At 35.3% G+C, this 21590-nt stretch overlaps 1 protein-coding gene across 5 annotated transcripts in view; it reads right to left on the bottom strand.

Moving 5' to 3' along the window:
• NPAT (nuclear protein, coactivator of histone transcription) overlaps positions 1 to 21590 on the bottom strand; it is a 56585-nt gene that overhangs the window by 15344 nt on the left and 19651 nt on the right. For 2 of the 5 annotated variants that reach the window (XM_073808252.1, XM_019941952.3), the window contains 10 exons: positions 15173 to 15233; positions 13833 to 13905; positions 11073 to 11113; positions 10329 to 10553; positions 9280 to 9361; positions 8221 to 8308; positions 7394 to 7485; positions 7218 to 7311; positions 1551 to 1647; positions 755 to 883 (listed from right to left, as the gene is read on the bottom strand). In XM_073808252.1, coding sequence (XP_073664353.1) covers positions 755 to 883; positions 1551 to 1647; positions 7218 to 7311; positions 7394 to 7485; positions 8221 to 8308; positions 9280 to 9361; positions 10329 to 10553; positions 11073 to 11113; positions 13833 to 13905; positions 15173 to 15185 — 934 coding nt within the window. In that variant the 5' untranslated portion in view covers positions 15186 to 15233. Of the gene's footprint in view, positions 1 to 754; positions 884 to 1550; positions 1648 to 7217; positions 7312 to 7393; positions 7486 to 8220; positions 8309 to 9279; positions 9362 to 10328; positions 10554 to 11072; positions 11600 to 13832; positions 13906 to 15172; positions 15234 to 21590 lie in introns of those variants that run through there. The other 3 variants (XM_033862086.2, XM_019941953.3, XM_073808253.1) reach the window with 3 other exon arrangements.

Raw genomic sequence — 21590 nt, 5'->3', positions numbered from 1 at the left:
AGATGTTTTTGTGGTGCTGGCGGTATTCTATTTTTTGACTTTAGAGATGGTTATGTGGGTATTTGCTTGATTATAATTCAATGAGCTAAAGTACACTTTTATTGTGCACTTCTGCATGTTATGTTTCACAAAAATGAAATTTTAAAAAACTTGGCCAATATTTAAAACCTCTAGGATAGACATATTCACTGCCCTCCCTCATTCATAAGTAGTTATTGTGGGACAATTATGTGCCATACTGGTACTCTGTGGGAGGCAGAAACATAAAGAACTGACTAGTAGACACATAGGAATATAACCTAAAACCTCATAAAACCCATAATTCAGGACTATCAGCAAGTATACAATTTCCTCTAAATAAGTGAGATATTGATACTGAGCACTCAGCTAAGCTTGCTTACGAGGCTGGATGATTAATACCACAAACCAACCTTACACATTAGGGATTTGAATATGTGTCTCAAAAAAATTATGTTAAATGTTACAGACAGGTTGAACTGGTCAACACTATTAACACCAATTTGTGCGTGTCTACTGCATCATGAAGGAATGAGTACTAAAAATCCACCTTTTAATCAAAGTACTAAAGGCGTGGGAATAATTTTTTCTTTTTAAATGAAGAGAAAACTTAGAAACACAAAAATGATCTATGTGGTAATTTGAACAACTTTCAAATTAAACAACATTTTCTGCCTTTGAGATTTTGAGACTGATATTAGGATTTAGATTGATATTAACAAAATCAAATTCTTACCAGATTCTCCTGTTTCAAAAGAACCTTTAACTGCTAGATTAGTTTCACCTGCTAAGACTACATTGAGATTGGTTTCCATATGCTGACTGGAAATGCCTTGTGATATATTTTTATTATTCTTTGTTTTACCTGTTAAAAAGGGAATAGGGAAACAATTGGTTAAATGACCAAAATAAAAATAAGCATCAATTAATACAGCTTGACAGTGGTCAAGCAAATGTTAAAGTTTGGTCTTAATTATAGTCCTTTAATTATAGTTTTTTTTTTTTTTTTTAATTTTTTTTTTTTTTTAATTATAGTTTTTAACATGTTGCCTTATATATCATTGACAAGTATGATTTTTCCACTAGACCAGTGCATTTTTAACATGTTCTCAGACAATGCTGGTCTGCTGGTTTGGAGACTACACTTTGAGAACTACTGCACTAGGCCATAAGATGGAGGGCAATAGACAAATCTTTTTATTCCTCTTGTATTATCCAACTGTGTTTAGTATAATATATGTATAGGAGTAGACCTCAACACATTTTTGATGACTGGCAAAACTGCCCACAACTAACCCCCCCTCACCCCCAAAACTGTTCTTTATTTTTACAGCTAAAGTATCTTTAAGAAAAAACTAAAACAAAAAAGCAACAAAAAAACTCTTTCATATCCATATGTTTGCTTTAATGAAAATAGGAACTTTCTTCCAGATGCTCTGGGAAATGTTGTTTTACTCTGTTTAAGCTGTTTCTCCAGAGAAATTGGAGAAACTTTTTTCTCCTAACTGCTTTGATAGAAATGTTCTACTTACCATAGTCAAATAGATCAAAGAGTGCCTGAAATGCTGGATCGGATTCTGTCTGTTCCAATATATCCTGTATAGCTTCTTCAGACATGTGGATTTCACTCTGCAAAAACAAAAAACAAACAAAAAGTGATCCTAATTGAATTAGTATGGTTTAATACCAGCAAAGTAATTAGAGGATATCTGATATTTTGTACCTTTTATGTAGTATTCCCTTCCAAGAAAATTTCTTCTGATTGTAACACTATTCACTTAAAACAAATTAAAACAGGAAGACTAGAAAATAGAAAGTGAATGCTCCCTAATACCACTAATTAATCACTTTGGTGACTATATCCCCAAACATTAAAATAAAATATAGAATAAAACCATGCTATAATGTTCTTTATTACTTGACACACACCACTGTGTAAGTTTAAGGTGTACAGCATAATGACCTGACCTACATACATTGTGAAATAATACCAAAATAAGCTTAGTTAATATCCATCATCTCATATACATATTTTAAAAAGAGAGAAAAAGAAAAAAATATTTTTTTCCTTGTGAGAACTCTTAGGATATGCTATTTTTATTGTTTTTAAAAATTTATTTATTTTTGGCTGTGTTGGGTCTTCGTTGCTGTGCGTGGGCCTTCTCTAGTTGCGGTGTGGGCTTCTCATTGTGCTGGCTTCTCTTGTTGCGGAGCACAGGCTCTAGAGGACAGGCTCAGTAGTTGTGGTGCCCAGGCCTAGTTGCTCTGCGGCATGGGGGATCCTCCCGGACCAGGGCTTGAACCGTGTCCCCTACATGAGCAGGTGGACTCCCAACCACTTCGCCACCAGGGAAGCCCCAGGATATGCTGCTCTCTTAATTTTCAAATACTGTTGACACTTGAACAACATAGGTTTGAACTGTGCAGGTCCGTCCACTCATATGCAGAACTTTTTCAATAAATATGTATTACAGCACTACAAGATCCAAGGTTGGTTGAATCTGCACTTGCAGAACAGGATACATGGAGGGCTGACTGTAAACCTTTAAGTGGGTTTTCTAAAAAAATTTATTTTTACTGGAGTATAGTTGCTTTACTATATTGTTAGTTTATACTGTACAGCAAAGTGAATCAGCTATATGTATACATATATCCCCTCTTTTTTGGATTTCCTTCCCATTTAGGTCACCACAGAGCACTGAGTAGAGTTCCCTGTGCTACACAGTAGGTCCTCATTAGTTATCTATTTTATACATAGTATCAATAGTGTATATATGTCAATCCCAATCTCCCAGTTTATCCCACCCCCCCTTCCCCCTTGGTTTAAGTGGGTTTTTGACTGCATGTGGAGTCAGCACCCCTAACCCCAAGTTGTTCAAGGGTTAACTGTATACCATACAGCAGTGTTAACTATAGTCATTATGTTGTACACTGCATCCCCTGTACTTATTTACTTTATAACTGGAAGTTTGTGCCTTTTGACCACCTTTATCCAATTCCTCCACCTCTGACCTCTTTTTCTATGAGATTGGTTTAATAATGTTGTTTAACCTGCTTTCTTCACATAAGTTTGTGGTACACTGCTTTCTAGGGCCTTCAATATAGATCTACCTCACTCTTTTTATCTGTTTTGGTTTCTTCATTTTATTATTTTTAAAATTTTAAAGTTTTGGCTGTGCCGCACGGCATGGGGGATCTTAGTTCCCCAACCAGGGATAGAAGCCGCACCCCCTGCAATGGAAGCACAGAGTCTTAACCACTGGACCACCAGGGAAGTCCCTGTCTCTTCATTTTAAATACTTCTTTCAAATGTTGGACAATCCTTGTTTATGTGCTCACACTTAAAAGGAGCATGCCAAAAGCTGTCTTTAAACCCTGTGCCAATAAGGAGGCAGGGACCTTGTCAACTATAGTCTAAGCTATAGAATAATTACAGAACCATCTGTATTTTTAGTTTTTCTTATTTGAGTGAGTTAGATTTCTTGCTGGGACAGTTTATGGCTGAAGTAGTGTTTCTGAGGAACAGTGTGAATGGGGAAAAGATATCGAGTTTAACTATATACTTCCTAAACTTTACAACTTATCATCCTGTTTGTAGCCCTATCTTTACGTTTACTTTCAGAGGTACTAGAGTCAAGTCTTTTGTAAAGTGGCTTTTACCTGAACTTTGCCTTTACTGGCTTAGAATCCTGGGTCTGCTAAGTCAGGTACCACCTGTCCATTTCAAATTCTAAAAAATTCTTTCTCTGTCCTTTCCTCTTCTCTGTCCTTGTGGGTTTATGCTTTTTTCTTTTTTTAAATTTATTTTTGGCTGTGTTGGGTCTTCGTTGCTGTGCTCGGGCTTTCTCTAGTTGCGGCGAGCAGGGGTTACTCTTCACTGTGGTGTGCAGGCTTCTCATTGCAGTGGCTTCTCTTGTTGCAGAGCACGGGCTCTAGGCATGCAGGCTTCAGTAGTTGTGGCACGTGAGCTCAGCAATTGTGGCTCACGGGCTCTAGAGTGTAGGCTCAGTAGTTGTGGCGCACGGGCTTAGCTGCTCCACGGCATGTGGGATCTTCCCAGACCAGGGCTTGAATCCGTGTTCCCTGCACTGGCAGGTGGATTCTTAACCACTGCACCACCAGGGAAGCCCCTGTGGGTTTATGCTTTTTAAAAATTCCCTATACTGTCTTTTTCGTAGGGTACAAAACTAAACGTTTAACCCACTATCCTTCTAAAGGGAAAGAACTCTTTTGTTTACATAACTCTGCCACATTTAGCCAATTCTCACTTTTGTACATTTGCATTTTTTCTAATTTTCAGTTATGGTAAATAATACGTGAAAATCTTTATCCAAGCATTTGTTCATTCTTTGGGATTAATTTTATCAGTGAAATTACTAGGTCAAACAATATATACATTTAAAATTTTGAGAAATCCTGTCAAGAAGTCTTGCAGAAAAGTTGTATAAGAATGCTTGTTCTAACGTATGGACACCAAGGGGGGAAAGCGGGGAGGGGGGTGGGGGTAGGAGGTGGGGGGGTGGTGGTGGGATGAATTGGGAGATTGGGATTGACATATATACAGTAATACGTATAAAATAGGTAACTAATAAGAACCTGCTGTATAAAAATAAATTAAATTAAAAAAAATAATTTATGTATATATAAACTGAAAGGATAGGTAATACTAATTATCAGTTTTATTGGTAAATAGCAATGAATAAAATGGTATCACCATCAAAAATAAAAAGGAATGCTTGTTCTGTTCTATGTAACAATGTACATGCTCTTACCTATAATGGGCAATATCAATTTTTAAGCATTATCAGTCTAAGACATAAAAGTAATCTGTTGTCTTAATTTGTATTTCTTTACTATTGAATTCATTTCCATGTTTATGAACATTTGAACTTTTTTGGAGATCAATATGATTTAAATGGAATGACAAACTTATCTGTAAATCCTTCTGCAATGCTATATTTTCTTCAATTTTGGTGAAGCATACATTTGGATCCCAAGGGATAGAAAATTCATGTGGAGCAAGAAGTAAGGTGGAACTCTCATGAAGTGATTAAAAACTTGGATTTTTAAAGTAAAAATGGCCATAAAATGAAAAGAGAAACTTGAAGTTAAAGAACCAGTTAACCTTGACAACGAAGATATACAGAGAACATCAATAATTCTTCATGAAATGTGATTTAGGAGAAAGCCAGGAGCTTGAACAAATTATTTCTGTATCGATGGACTTAAAAATTTACAGTAATATAAATAATGTCAAGAGTCAACAATCCAATGTTAATCAAACTATGAACTGGTGCATACCCTCTTACAAAAGTTACTGCTGAAGAAACACATTTTTCTAGTAAATTTCTTATTAGAGTCTAAACTTTAAAAATCAGAATTGAAGGAATCTTGGAATACATGTTGGTGGTTTGCCTTTTAATTTTAATGATGCTTTTAACAAGCGGATATTTTGAATTTTACAGAAGTCTTAAAAAAAAAACACAGCGATTTGTGTAGCCAAAGAGATCTTGCCTACCCCAAGGACACAAAGATGCGTAAAAACATTTTAAAAATTCACCTATTTGTACAACTGGCTCTGTTCTCTTAGTGAAGCTTATGTATATACTACTCCATTGGGCATTATGTATTGCTGTACTTTCAAAGTTATTGAAATCTGAATTTTTAACTTTTCCCCAATATACAATATTATGAACACCATGAACACAGTGTTGTGTCTTCACTTTCTTATAATCTCTCACAGTATCTAATAGAGTGTCTTGATTATGGTAAGTACCTAATTATTTTGTGGAGAAAATATAAGGAATTGAAGGTTATAAAATTTAGAACAGGGGATATGTTGAACATTAAGACAGGAGAAGTTTTTTAAAGAAGACTGCTAAATAATTTAAAGGTTGCTTTCAAAAGCTTGTCATGTTTTCTTAAATTTACTGAATTTCACTTTGGGAAAATGTATCCAAAAAAAATTTTTTTATAGTATTCTGAAGGAACTGACAAAAAGAAAAAAAACCTCAGTGGTTTCACCCAGAATTCATCATCTGAAAGAAAACTACTACCATAAATTCATTATAATGAATTCATTTTGTGGCACAGCAACAAAACTGAATGTATTATCTGAGAGTCCAAGCAAAAGGCTATGCAATAGCCAAAATCTCAGCTGTTCTTCAAAAAGGTATTTGCACCTGGACAAATCTTAAAACTCATATTGTTAAATTCTTCTTTTACCAGCTCACCCTCTTTCATCTTCACTCTCACTGAATAGCAAGTGACTATAGCCCCTATCTTCTTTCTCTTAGCAATAAATCTCACAGACAATTATTCATTTAGTTAGTATCCTTTCTTTTTTTAAAGTATCTTGTTCATTTTATTTTGTTCAATATTACTTGGATTCATCACATATCTTTAACATATTATTTCATTGTTTCTTTATATTTTTATACAGTTTGTAGCAGGTGCAGAAGAAATGTAATTTATTTTGTATACACTGTACAGTACTGCTTACTGCACAAAAATATAGCCACTAATGAATTTTTAATTATTAAATACTAAGAAATACATGACATTGTTGTATGGATACAGGAAAAGTGTTTTATTGATATACGGAAGAGTTGGTTAGTTATTAGATGGTTAGGAATGTCTTATTACATTTACCATCTAAATAACACAATTTGAATATATGTAAATCAAATCATCATATTGTATGCCTTAAACTTATACAGTGAGAGATATCAATTATTTTTCAATAAAATTGGAATAAAACCGCAATTTTTTTTTAACATCTTTATTGGGGTATAATTGCTTTACAATGGTGTGTTAGTTTCTGCTTTATAACAAAGTGAATCAGTTATACATATACATATGTTCCCATATCTCTTCCCTCTTGCGTCTCCCTCCCTCCCACCCTGTCTATCCCACCCCTCCAGGTGGTCACAAAGCACTGAGCTGATATCCCTGTGCTATGCGACTACTTCCCACTAGCTATCTACCTTACGTAAAACCGCAATTTTGACCTTGAAAATTCACTAACACATTTTCAGGAACAGATTACATTTGGATAATGAAGGAAATTTATATTTTAATTATTATTTTAAATCATTTTATATATCTGTTAGTAATGGTTTTGAAATGAAACAAGAATATCATCAGTTTTAACTATGAATATATGTACTACACACACACAAACACACACACACCCTTACCCATACCTGAAGTCCCAGGAGTTCATCAATTGAAGTCTCTGGTTCACTAGGGTTGCTATCTGTTTGCTTAGGTACTTGAGCAATATTGTTGTCACTGTTAATACAGAAAGGAAAATTTTTAGCATAGTTCTCAATTAGGCAAAAACAATCAGATATTTTCAACACAAACAGCTTACCTAGTCAAAAATTTATTAATGTTTTCTGCAAGTTTTTCTTGAAGAGATTTGTTGCTTAATATTTTTTCTCGAGCATTTTCAATAACCATTTGCTGGAAAACAAAGTCAATATTAGCAAAAGCATAGGATAGAGTATTATGTTATTTATTTAAAAAGAATCAATGGAAGCTGGATAGTTTTAATAAATCTAGGTGGAAACTCAAAAAGTTATGGTGGCTCCTTCGATATTAACACCTGACTAGTATACATTAACCACTTACAAGGGTTTTCACAGATCCTTCACCAACTCTTTCTTCACTGACTACAAAATACAGTTCCAAACTCTTTAGCTTTTCACACAAGATTTTTAATAACCTGTCTCTATTCTAGGAAAAATGCCCTATTATATTGCATAATCCAGCAACAATGATGTATTTACAGTTTCGTAAACACACTTCTGTTTCTTACCTGGTGTATTTGCACACGTTATCTATTCTGACTGGACTATCTGCTACTGTTAAATTTCACTACAGTCTATCCCAAGGCAATTCTATCGCAGTATTTTTTCTGGCCATGCTGCATGGCTTGCAAGATCTTAGTTCCCCAACTAGTGATTGAACCCCTACAGTGGAAGCACGGAGTCCTAACCACTGGACCGCCAGGGAACTCCCTCTACTGAAGTCTTACAGAAATACTGTATTTTACACACACACACAAACACACACATAATCTAAATATACATACATACATACATATATATATATATATATATATATATATTTGTGTATGTATCAATAGTTATAAACTCAGGAATATCTTAAGTTGCAAAGTTTGGGAAGGTCACTTACTTTTTCTACTGCAAATGTATTTGGATCCTGGAAATTCCGTATTGTTGAATGAGGTCCAGACAAAGTGATACTTTTCCTTTGAGATTCACTGAAACACATTTTAAAAGCCTGTCTTTTAACTAGTATGAATAACCAACTCAATGATAATTACATGTAAAGACTAATCTTAAGATCATGGTGGAAAAGATATTTTCTCTATTTGTGGTAGGAACAAAGGGCAGTTGAGTTGAAAAGCATTAATAGACTTGAATTAAGAAATGAATTTGAGGCTTAGCTTTATTACTTATTAGCTATATGGTCTGTAGCAAGGTACCCTCTGACCCACTCTATAATGGGATAAAACCAACTGCATTATTGGGTTTATGAAAGAATTCAATAAAGTATATGTAAAGACTTTATAAAAAGGTCAAGGTTCTTATAAATGTTAGATACTATTATAGTAGTTCTATTGTTTTAGGTGGTTAAGTGAGAAACCTTGCCATAAAGGAGGATGAGGTCAGACTTGAATAAGAGACAATCAACAGTAAAAATTCCAACAAAAATACCCATGGCATGGCAGTTGAGAAAACAGAAAAAACATTTTAAACTATTATCTCTCTTTTATGAAATATCCTTCAAACAAAGACACATGGGCTAAATAGGACAGAAAGAAACTTTTCTCAGAGAATGTCCCTGAGAAGAGTTTTTAACCATCGATTTAGAACTTTAAATGTGTGTTTGTAGACCTTAAAACATGCAGATATTATTTATATTTGTTTAAAAGAATGCTTATTTCAAAAAATTTGAGTTAACATCAATTTTAAGATATACCTTTCTATATACCACTATAGAAAAAAAATATTTCTAATGAAACAGTGAATAGGTCAGTGATTATAAAACACAACCTGTTTTCAGGGAGGATAGACTGTGGGAAAAAAAAAGTGTTTTGAAATGGATATAATAGTAAATAGTCTCAAGTACTTAATGCAATCTTGTTACCTTATTCACAATGTAAATATCCTGGTGTAATTTTTTTTTTTGGAAGGTTATTGGAAACTTGTCCTTCTAAAAGGCATTTACCTTTTGCGTCTACCAGGAGACATTAAACTGGCATGAGTTTTCCTTTCCTGAGGACCAGGAATGATATTTAAAGCCTCTCCAGCTGTATTTCAAGAGAATAAAGCAGTAAGTCAAGGAAACTGAATAGTTTTCTATACTTGCATTAATGAAATAAATAGCACTACAAAGTGATTATTATTTTATATTAAATTCAGTTAGTATACACTGAGTGCCTACTCTGTGCAAGGCACGGTAGAAGATATTAAGATATATAAAACATAGTCTCTGTGACTTAAGGTTTTATGATAAAATACAAAGTACAGTATACAGAATAGTCTCAACAAAAAATATCATGGCAGAACAGAATAATTATAAGAAGTATAAACTAAGTGTACTGGGTAAGTGTTTTTACCCAGAGGTGTTAAAGAGGATGGAGAAAAGATGGAAATAAGGGAGAACATAGTGGATGTCAATACATTTTACCTGTGCAGAAGAGAAAAGAGATTGGTCTAAGAACTGAGAGGTGGCACCTCAGTTCTAACCCCAACTCTGTTATTAACTAGACTTTTGCCCCTTAATATCATGTGTTTATAATAATTTCAAGTTTATAAGAAGCAAGAAGTATCAGATGATCCTAAGTTTATCCCTAGCTCTAAGATTCAGCCAGGAATATACAGGATTTTCAACAGGTAGAGCTGGAAAAACATTCCTCATTCCAGCAGGACAGACTACCATGAACAAAGATAAGAAGGTGGTGAAATATAATGCACATTCCTTTTAAAATCAAATAACAGGGTCTTTTCTATTAATGAAGAGAATTGAGAACTAGAACAGAGTTCAAGGTTGGACTTCAGTTAGAACAGACATAAGAAGAATCCTAGATTAAAATGTTTCATAGATTTAATAATACGCATATTTAATGGCAGATTTACCTAATGTCTATTCTACTTCTAGCCTCTTATCTACTTTTTGCTATAATTTTATACCATGAATATAAAGACATTAGCACATCATCTCATTTATACAGTTTGATTAAAAACAAAATTTAAGAGTGCAGAATGTAAACTTACGGGTCATAGTGTCTTGTGACTGTGAATGGCTGACCACTACAAAATTTGACCTCAAAGGAGTTGAAATCTGGCCAGTTGGCCGAACAACTTGTGTAGCTGTCAAAGGAGAATTAGTAAATTGCCCTGAAAGATACGGTAAAGTCAGCAACTCTGAACTGACAGGAGCTGCTTGAGATGCAAGCCTTCTCTGCCGTTTGATTTCCGCAATTCCACTTCTTGTTCGGGCTGAAACACATGAGCATTTAAAAAAATTAACTCAATGTCAGAGTATTTTGGGAATTTTAAGAAGTTTACATGATATGTGTTCTGCTACATGTTTAACATGGTGGATCTACGGACTGAAAAACAGCCCTTAAAAATATCAACTAAGTTTACATGATAATTTCAAAAGAAACAAACTAAAATTGAGTACATTCAAACTTTAAAAATCCAAGAATACATTTCTTCTGTAATAATTCACACTGATAACATCTCCACAAATTAGGAAACAGACTTATGGAATGAGAATTAAAAGATGTGAATACATGAGAGTCAATGAGAAAAATAAGGAATATTTAAAATGCATATTTTTACAATAAATGAAAATATTATTTCCTAATATGGTAACAGTACTTAGAAAAGCAGTAGTTTAAACAAAATATAAACTTAGCATACATGTATTGTTAACTAAAATGTTCATCTGACAGTAAGTTTGAGTTTAAAGTAATTCTGAACATTATTTATAGTTTAAAGTTGAATACCAACCTCTCTGACTGGCAGCAAAGCCTGGGGAACTTTGCATGCTCCTAATAAACAAAAGTAGTTTGACATTAAAAAACTTCTGTTGCCGAATACATTCTGATTTAGTTACAGTCAGACTTTAAGTAAATTATGAGTCAAAAGGCAAGAAATCTCTCTCAGACAAAAAAGATAAGCACTTTTTCTAGGTAACCAAATCTTATTTGCTTTAGGAGAAAAACAATGGCATATAAACATACACACATACATAATTTTAATAACCAAGTTTCTATCCAGTGTAATAAGCATTAGAGAGCCTTGACATCCCACTATGAGTACAATTTGACTTGAATTTAGGAACTCAATATATTTAAGAAAGCTATATATAATATTTTACAATTATCAATTATCTTTTATAACTATAGAGATGCCTTCCCAGAGAAATTCTGATTTTACATATAACTCCATACATAAATACTTCAGAATCCAAGTTGATTTCAAAGGAGATCCTGCTTTCATCAAATTTATGACTATGACATTACTTCATGGAAGCTCTAAAGAAGGAACAAAGCAAACAGATAAGAAAATTCACAATACAAGCTGATTCTCCTTTTACTATGAACTGAAGTTACCCATGTATTGATATTTTGTAAACAGTAAGACACTGTGCCATTGTCCTCAAAAATCTGTCAAATAAATCTCTACCAACAAGAGCCACGAAACTTACCAAATCGAATAAGCACTTTTTTTTTTTTTTTTTTGCCACACCCCATGGCATGAGGGACCTTAGTTCCCCGACCAGGGATGGAACCGACGTCCCCTGCATTGGAAGGCAAAGTCTTAACTACTGGACCACCGGGGAAGTCCTGAATAAGCAGTTGTTTTTTTTTTGTTTTTTTTTTTTTTGCGGTACGCGGGCCTCTCACTGCTGTGGCCTCTCCCGTTGCGGAGCACAGGCTCCGGACGTGCAGGCTCAGCGGCTATGGCTCACCGGCCGAGCCGCTCCACGGCATGTGGTATCTTCCCGGACCGGGGCACGAACCCGTGTCCCCTGCATGAACCAATCTTGGAGAACACCTGGCTAAGAACCTTCTTCTTTTATGTAATACCTTGTCAATAAAATATTGCAGTAACTTATAAATAATCATAGGTGTTAATTAAACTATGAATGTCTTTGAGGATGTTTGCAAGGCGAGGAAAGATGAGGGTCAGGAAAGGGGAATAAGAGTAAAGACTACTGGGCCTTCCCTGGAGGCACAGTGGTTAGGAATCTGCCTGCCAATGCAGGGGACACAGGTTAGACCCTTGGTCCGGGAAGATCCCACATGCCATGGAGCAACTAAGCCCGTGCGCCACAATGAAGCCCACAAGCCCTAGAGCCCACACACTGCAACTACTGAGCTGGCGTGCTGCAACTACAGAAGCCCATGCTCCTAGAGCTGGTGCTCCACAACAAGAGAAGCCACCTCTGGATGGACCTAGAGTCTGTCATACAGAGTGAAGTAAGTCAGAAAGAGAAAAACAAATACCGTATGCTAACACATATATATGGGATCTAAAAAAAAAAACCAAAAAGAAGGTTCTGAAGAACCTAGAGGCAGGACAGGAATAAAGACGCAGACGTAGAGAATGGACTTGAGGACACAGGGAGGGGGAGGGTAAAGCTAGGACGAAGTGAGAGAGTGGCATGGACATGTATACACTACCAAATGTAAAACAGATAGCTAGTGGGAAGCAGCCGCATAGCACAGGGAGATCAGGTCGGTGATTTGTGACCACCTAGAGGGGTGGGATAGGGAGGGTGGGAGGGAGACGCAAGAGGGAGGAGATATGGGGATATATGTATAGCTGATTCACTTGTTATAAAGCAGAAACTAACACCCCATTGTAAAGCAATTATACTCCAATAAAGATGTTAAAAGAAAAAAAAGAGAAGCCACCTCAGTGAGAAGCCCATGCACCGCAACAAAGAGTAGCCCCTGCTCGCCGCAACTAGAGAAAGCCTGCGCGCAGCAACAAAGACCCAACGCAGCCAAAAAAAAAAAAAAAAAAAAAGTAAGACTACCAAATAAGATGTGGTACAGAGTTACACAGACAGCATTTGGAGCCATTCTAGCAGTTTAAACTGAGGAAAGAAACAAGGCCCCTCCTTAAGTGGGGTATTCACTTGTAGCTGTTGGAGAAGGGTAAGAAACTATGGTTTTCATACTAGACTCTAGTTAAATAAGATACATTCTAAAATTGATACCTATTCTAAGGCTGGTGAAACTGGCATTCCAAGGCCCTGACATATGTAGAAGGCAGATTAGTCCCATGTGATAATTCTAAAAGCAGAAGATTCAGAAGTATTACTATTCAAGTTTGTTTCTTTATAAGGGAAGAACAAAGGAGGCATGGATTCCACATATCAATTTTCTGCATGTGTAATGAAGATACAACTGTATAAGGGAAGTCACATGGGGCCCACGTTAGGAGATTTGCATTCACCAAGACTGGGACTAGATTTGTATTCAGCCAGAGATCTGCCTCTAAATTGTTATGGGAACCCGGGAGTGCCATTAATTTCCTCATTTTTAAACATTTTATTAAAATACACAACTTAATTTCAAATTATTTCAATCAAAGACAAAGAAATATCAATAACCTATAATTTCAAAATTAGATCAGTGTTATATAAATGCACAATGTAGGTCATAAGATTTATATGTGAAGTGATTCTTACACGCGCTTGCATTCCAAAATCATTACGCACATTCTGATAAGCTTATTGTATAAGCTTTTTATTACCTGATCTGAGAAAGTGTATGGTCTAACTTCTTCCACAGAGATGACAAAATTGCTGGGACATCATTTGATGTTTCTAAATCATAAGAGGAAACATTTCATAATAAATACATTTGGAGAAAATTCATCATTTAATTTGAACAGACACAGAAAATCAATAAGGAAAACTTATCTCTCAGCTGTTGACGTTTTGTTGGGAACTGAGAAATAAGCCTATCTTGTAAAAGACCTGCAAAGCTACAACGAGGCTGCTTTCTTTGCTCAAGCCATTGAGAATCAGATACAATACGATGGAAGAGGAAACTTGTGAAAACTATGCAGGTTTTTTAGATCAATAATTTTATATTTTCTTTGAAATAAAAAAGACAAACTATTTTAAATCTTTCTTCTATTTATCATATGACATTTGAAAGTAAATTAAAATAATTTGATTTATAAATTAAATTTATAAAATTATACAAACCCCCGTGGAGTGTGGAAATTAGTTTTCTACATCCAATGTTTTCATGTACAAATCACCATGACTGCTCAGCAACTACTCTACTTAGAATTACAGGTAAAATTCCTCAGGACTAATTAGTCTTTTTCAGGATGTGTTCTAAAGCCACAATGATAGGAAATTCATAAGGTATTTAAATTCTTTACTATATACTTATAAAAGCTCAAACCAGAGAAAGCTACCCAACATAAAAGTGGGATATAAACCTTTGTATTGCAATAACATATTGTTTCTGAGGTCATTTACACATTAAACATTCCTGTAAGATAGTGAAAATAGTTTGGGAAAAGAAAATCTTCAGGCCCTGAACTTGAAGGCTTATCACTCTCTACAGTTTCTAGTTTTGTGATCTTGGAAGTTATCTGGCTTCTCTAATCCTCAATTTTCTGATACTTAAGAACAGGTCTAAACAATCGACAACTCTCACTGGATTATTTTAAGGACTGAGATAAAACCTATGAAAGCACATAGCACAATGCTGCAATAGACAGTACTCAATAAATGTTAAGCTTTTTAAAAAAAATGTTATCATTTACACTAATTCTTTACTGCTGAGTCTTTTCTTAACATGTTGTAAACTACAGAAATAACCAATATGAGAGAATAAATCTAACTTTCTCCTTAAGACACGAATTTAGGAAAGTTTTATTTTATACTTATCACTCAATAAAAATGAACTATTTAATTAGATATTTCACAGTAAATTTTATCTCATCATAGTTGACACAAGTTTTCTTATGGCTTTTAAGAAGTATTAATATCCTTTAAAAATTATTTCTAATTAAAAATATTAGCTAAATGCTGTATAAAACTAACAAAAAAATCCCTGAACCTGAATTCTTACCTTTTGCTTTCATAGCTACATATTCATTCAAAATTGTTGTCAAATTTTTTCCAAATAAAGACTGAAAAGAAAAAGATCAAGCATTACCAAAACCAAATAATACTACCAATAATTTCCCACTACAAAATATTTCACCATAAAAATTAATAAAAGATCTGGATTACAGAGTAGATGATAAAGAAATGGTGAAGAGCAGGTCATCAAAATGGAAACAGTCGCTTGTCAGGGGGTGAATCAAATCTTTTAAGGGTAAAGAACCTTGTCTGAATAAGATACTGTGACTGTTTCTTTAGCTAAGATAGTACAATGGCAGGAATGCAGTTTTCAGTTGGGAGGTAGGGATCCAGTCACACAAATGAGGACCCACTCCTAGTCTGCCCTTTCTATCCTGAATGCCATGTGGAACCTGCCAAAGAACAAAGTAAAAAAAATTGAGTGTAAGAGATATCGTTCCCAAGAATCAGTACCTTGCTATTTTCACTTCTACCATCTCATAAAGTCATTCCCCACTGCCCCCATTCCTATCAGTAATTAAAGGGCAGGCTTTTATTACCTCAAGTTTGAGGTCATATAATAGAACAGGGAAAAGCCAAGGATTTTTAGAGCAGACAGTTCTGGTTTTAAGTTCAACATTTACTGAATGTGTGAAAAATCACCCAGATTTTCTAAGGCTTACTTTCATATATAAAAATGACTTCCTAATGACTTAAGACATATGACTTCTTAATTAATACAATCTTTTGTGGTGAAGATTGATGATAAATGTAACATATCTAAGACAATGTCTAACACATAGGTGATTACTTCCCTTTCCCCTCCTGAACTTTCATAGCAGATCCCTATTTTATTCTTCTGTGTCATTAAAAATTTTTTTTTTAAATTTTATAATAGAGTATAGTTGATTAACAATGTTGTGTTAGTTTCCCTCCTCCCCCCCTCTCCACCCTGGTAACCGTAAGTTTGTTCTCTAAGTCTGTTTCTGTATTGTAAAAAAGTTCATTTATATCATTTTTTAAAAGATTCCTCATATAAGTGATATATTTGTCTTTCTCCGTCTGACTTCACTTAGTATGATAATCTCCAGGTCCATCCACGCTGCTGCAAATGGCATTATTTCATTTGCTTTAATGGCTAATATTCCATAGTATACATGTACCACATCTTCTTTATCCATTCATCTGCTGATGGACATTTAGGTTGCTTCCATGCCTTGCCTATTGTAAAAAGCGCTGAAATGAACATTGGGGTGCATGTATCCTTCCACGTTTTTCTCCATATACATATCCAGGAGTGGGATTGCTGGATCATATGGTAGCTCTGTTTTTAGTTTTTTAAGGAACCTCCATACTGTTCTCCATAGTGGCTGTACAAATTTACCTTCCCACCAACAGCGTAGGAGGGTTCCTTTTTCACACTCTCTCCAGCATTTGTTTGTAGACTTTCTGACGATGGCCATTCTGACTGGTGTGAAGTGATATCTCATTGTAGTTTTGATTTGCATTTCTCTAATAATCAGCGATGTTGAGCATCTTTTCATGTGCCTCTTATCAATCTGTATGTCTTCTTTGGAGAAATGTCTATTTAGGGCTTCTGCCCATTTTTTGATTGCATTGTTTGTTCTTTTGATATTGAGCTGCATGAGCTGTTTGTAAATTTTGGAGATTAATCCCTTGTTGGTTGCATCATTTGCAAATATTTTCTCCCATTCTGTGGATTGTCTTTTCATTTTCTTTATGGTTTTCTTTGCTGTGAAAAAGCTTTTGGGTTTAATTAGGTCCCATTTGTCTATTACTATTTTTACTTCCATAACTCTAGGAGATGGATACAAAATAACATTGTTGCAATTTATATCAAAGAGTGTTCTGCCTATGTTTTCCTCTAGGAGTTTTATAGTATCCCGCCTTACATTTAGGTCTTTAATCCATTTTGAGTTTATTTTTTGGTATGGTATTAGAGAGTGTTCTAATTTCACTCTTTTACATGTAGCTGTCCAGTTTTCCCAGCACCACTTATTGAAGAGACTGTCTTTCCTCCATTGTATAATCTTGCCTCCTCTGTCATAAATTAATAGACCATAAGTGTGTGGGTTTATTTCTGGGCTTTCTATCCTGTTCCACATTTCTGTATTTGTGCCAGTACCATACTGTTTTGATGACTCTAGCTTTGTAATATAGTTTAAAGCCAGGGAGCCTGATTCCTCCAGCTCCGTTTTTCTTTTTCAAGATTGCTTTGGCTATTTGGGGTCTTTTGTGTCTCCATACAAATTAAAACATTTTTTTTTTCCAGTTCTGTGAAAAATGCCATTGGTAATTTGATAGGGATTAAATTGAACTTGTAGATGGCCTTGGGTAGTATAGTCATTTTGACAATACTCATTCTTCCAATCCAAGAACATGGTATATCTTTCCATCTGTTCATGTCATCTTTGATTTACTTTCATCAGCATCTTATAGATTTTGGAGTACAGGTCTTTTGCCTCCTTAGGTAGGTTTATTCTTAGGTATTTTATTCTTTTTGATGCAATGGTAAATGGGATTGTTTCTTTAATTTCTCTTTCTGATCTTTTGTTGTTAGTGTACAGGAATGCAAGAGATTTCTATGTACTAATTTTGTATCCTGCAACTTTACTGAATTCATTGATGAGTTTAGTTTTCTGGTAGCATCTTTAGGATTTTCTACGTATAGTGTCATCATCTGCAAACAGTGAGTTTTATTTCTTCTTTTCCAATTTGGATTCCTTTTATTTCTTTTTCTTCTCTGACTGCTGTGGGTAGGGCTTCCAAAACTATGTTGAATAAAAGTGGCAAGAGTGGACATCCTTGTTTTTGTTCCTGATCTGAGAGGAAATGCTTTCAGCTTTTCATCTCTGAGTATGATGTTAGCTGTAGTTTTGTCAGATACTGCCTTTATTATGTTGAAGTAGGTTGCCTCTATTCCCACTTTCTGGAGAGTTTTTATCATAAATTGGTGTTGAATTTTGTTAAAAGCTGTTTCTGCATCTATTGAGATGATCACATGGTTTTTATTCTTTAATTTTTTGATGTGGTATATCACACTAATTGATTTGTGTATACTGAAAAATCCTTGCATCCCTGGGATAAATCTCACTTGATCATGGTGTGTGATCCCTTTTACTGTATTGTTGGATTTGGTTTGCTAGTATTTTGTTGAGAATTTTTGCGTTTATGTTCATCAGTGACACTGGCCTGTAATTTTCTTTTTCTTGTGGTATCTTTGTCTGGTTTTGGTATCGGGGTGATAGTGGCCTCACAGAATGAGTTTGGGAATGTTCCCTCCTCTGCAATTTTTTGGAATAGTTTCAGGATAGGTAACTCTTCTCTAAATGTTTGACAGAATTCACCCGTGAAGCCATCTTGTCCTGGACTTTTGTTTGCTGGGAGTTTTTTAGTCAGTTTCAATTTCACTACTTGTGATTGGTCTGCTCATATTTTCTATTTCCTCCTAGTTTAGTCTTGGGAGATTGTACCTTTCTAAGAATTCATCCCTTTCTTCTAGGTTGTCCATTTTAGTGACATAGAGTTGCTTGTGGTACAGTGGCTTCTGTGTTATTTAAAGTCTGAGAAGTTAAGGGATACACCTAATACTAACTGGATCATTATACCTTGCTTTATTTTTAGTAGCTAAAAAAACAATTGCTGAATGAATGCTATATAATGAATTATGTCCACATAAATTCATGTGAGGTCACATCAAGAAGGTGGTTGTTTATAAGCCAGGAAGACAGCCTTCACCAGGATCGGAAACAGGGGCACTTGATCTTAGTCTTTCCAACCTCCAGAACCATGAGAAGTAAGAATCTGGGTGGTAGATTTGCTTGTAGTTACTAGGGTATTACTGCAGCTAGGCCCCCACAGCACACAGAGCTACACACACAGATATGCTAATCCACATATACAAAAAATCTGGGGCTTCCCTGGTGGCACAGTGGTTGAGAGTCTGCCTGCCGATGCAGGGGACACGGGTTCATGCCCCGGTCCGGGAAGATCCCTCATGCCATGGAGCGGCTAGGCCCGTGGGCCATGGCTGCTGAGCCTGCGCGTCCGGAGCCTGTGCTCTGCAATGGGAGAGGCCACAACAGTGAGAGGCCTGTGTACCGCAAAAAAAAAAAAAAAAAAAAAAAATCTGTATTTCTGTATATAACTATACATATATTAAAATAAACTTCATAACTGATATCTCTGACTATATAATTTAATGCTACAGGTCTTATTTTTATGCTTATTTGTACTTTCTCTCTCACAGAGTGAGAAACCTGGCTCCCATTATCTATATTAATTTACTTGTTAAAGTTGCTAATTTAGAAGAATTCAGAAGAATTTAAGATCCATTCATGTTATTATATGAATCAATAGTGCTGATTTTTACTGCTTACTAGTAGGAATGTACCAGTTTGTTTATTCATTCACTTGCTGAAAGACATCTTGGTTATTTTCAGTTTTTGACCACCACAGATAAACATCAGCATGTAAGTTTTTGTGTGAATATAAGTTTTTCAATTTACTTGGGTAAATATCTGGTTGTATGAATGCTGGGTCACGTGCGGCCCAGTTGTTTAACTTCATAAACAACTGCCAATCTGTTTTGCAAAGCGGCTGTATGATTTTGCATTGTCATCAGCAATGAATAAGAGTTTTTGTTGCTCTGCATCTTTGCCACCAAGAATCTGACAAACTTTAAAAATTGTTTTTTATAGTAGTCATTCTAATATGTATGTATCAGTATCTGACTGGGGTATTAATTTTCATTTTCCTAATGACTAATAATGTGGAGTATTTTTTTCACATGCTTATTGCCATTCCTGTATTTTCTTTGGGGAAGGGTCTTCAGATCTCTTGCCCACTAAAGAAAAAATTCAGTTAAAAAAAAAAGTTTCCTATATATTCTGGGCACAATCCTTTTTTCAGAGCTGCAAATACTTTCTCCTAGCTTATGGCCTGTCATTCTTTTAATACTGCCTCTTATAGAGCAAAAATTTAAAATTTTTATAACGTTGAATTTATCAAGTTTCCATTTTTCAGTCAGCGCTTTTGGCTTCATGTCTAAAAATTCATTACCAAAACCAAGATTGCACAGTTTCTCCTATGTTTTCTTCTGAAACTCCTATAGTTCTATGTTCTACATTTTGATCTATTATCCACTGTTGGTTAATTTTTTGTATGAGGTATGTGTAAAGGTTTTTCTTTTTCTTTTTTTTAAAAAAAATCTGGATGTCTAATTGTTCTATCACCACTTGTGGTTAAGATTATCCTTTCTCTAGCGAATTGCCTTTGTGCATTTGTCAAAAAAATCACATTTGGACTCTCTATTTTGTTCCACTGATCTTATACCTATTTCCTAATGCCACTCAATCCTGATTACTATTGCTGGTTAGTAAGTCTTAAGGTCGAGTAGTGTGAGTCCTTGAACATATCCTTTTTAAGAACTGTTTGGGTTATTCTGCCACAACACTACTTAAGTGGTACTTGTGCTCCTACTCCAAGAGGCCAGCACTGTGCATCAGCAAGCTGGCAGCAGTAGTGGCTAGATCTCAGACCCCCAGTTTGAAGGACAGCCCTGCCCACCAGCACACCCACAGCAGCTGTGGCCCAACCACAACAGGAAGCTGCACACAGCCCACACAGTGGATACCCCTGGAGCACCTGGCTCTGGTGACAGGGGGATTCTACCACTGAGCCCACCGGACACCTTCTACATAAAGCCACTCTTTCAAGACCAGGATAATACATAGAAACAAATACAGAGAGCTAGGCAAAATGGAGAGACAAAAGAATACCTTACAAACAAAATAAGATAAAACCCCAGAAAAAGAACTAAACAAAACAGAGATTAGCAATTTACCAGCTAAAGAGTTTAAAGTAATAGTCATAAAGATGCTCACTGAACTTGGGAGAAGAATTGATGAACTCAGGTGAGAACTTCAACAAAGAGAAAATACAAAAAAGAACCAATGAGAACTGAAGAATACAATAACCGAAGTGAAAATAACTACAGACAATCAACAGGTTAGAGAATGCAAAAGAATGGATCAGCAATCTGGAAGACAAGGTAGCAGAAATCACCCAATTAAAACAGAAAAGATTGAAAAAAAATGAGGATAGTTTAAGGGATCTCTGGGACAACGTCATGCACACTAACTTTCCCATAATAGGGATTCCAGAAGGAGAAGAGTGAGAGAGAAAAGAATAGAAAACCTATCTGAAGAAATAATGGCTGAAAACTTCCCTAACTTGTCAAAGGAAAAGACATCCAAATACAGAAAGCATAGAGTCCCATACAAAATGAACCGAAAGAGACCCACACCAAGACACATTATAATTTAAATGTCAAAAGTTAAAGAGAAACAGAGAATCTTAAAAGCAGCAAGTGAAAAACAACTAGTCACATACAAGAGAACCCC

This window comes from Tursiops truncatus, chromosome 8 (genome assembly GCF_011762595.2).
Source record: "Tursiops truncatus isolate mTurTru1 chromosome 8, mTurTru1.mat.Y, whole genome shotgun sequence".
Lineage (NCBI taxonomy): Eukaryota > Metazoa > Chordata > Mammalia > Artiodactyla > Delphinidae > Tursiops > Tursiops truncatus.
This window is presented reverse-complemented; position numbering and strand designations above follow the sequence as displayed.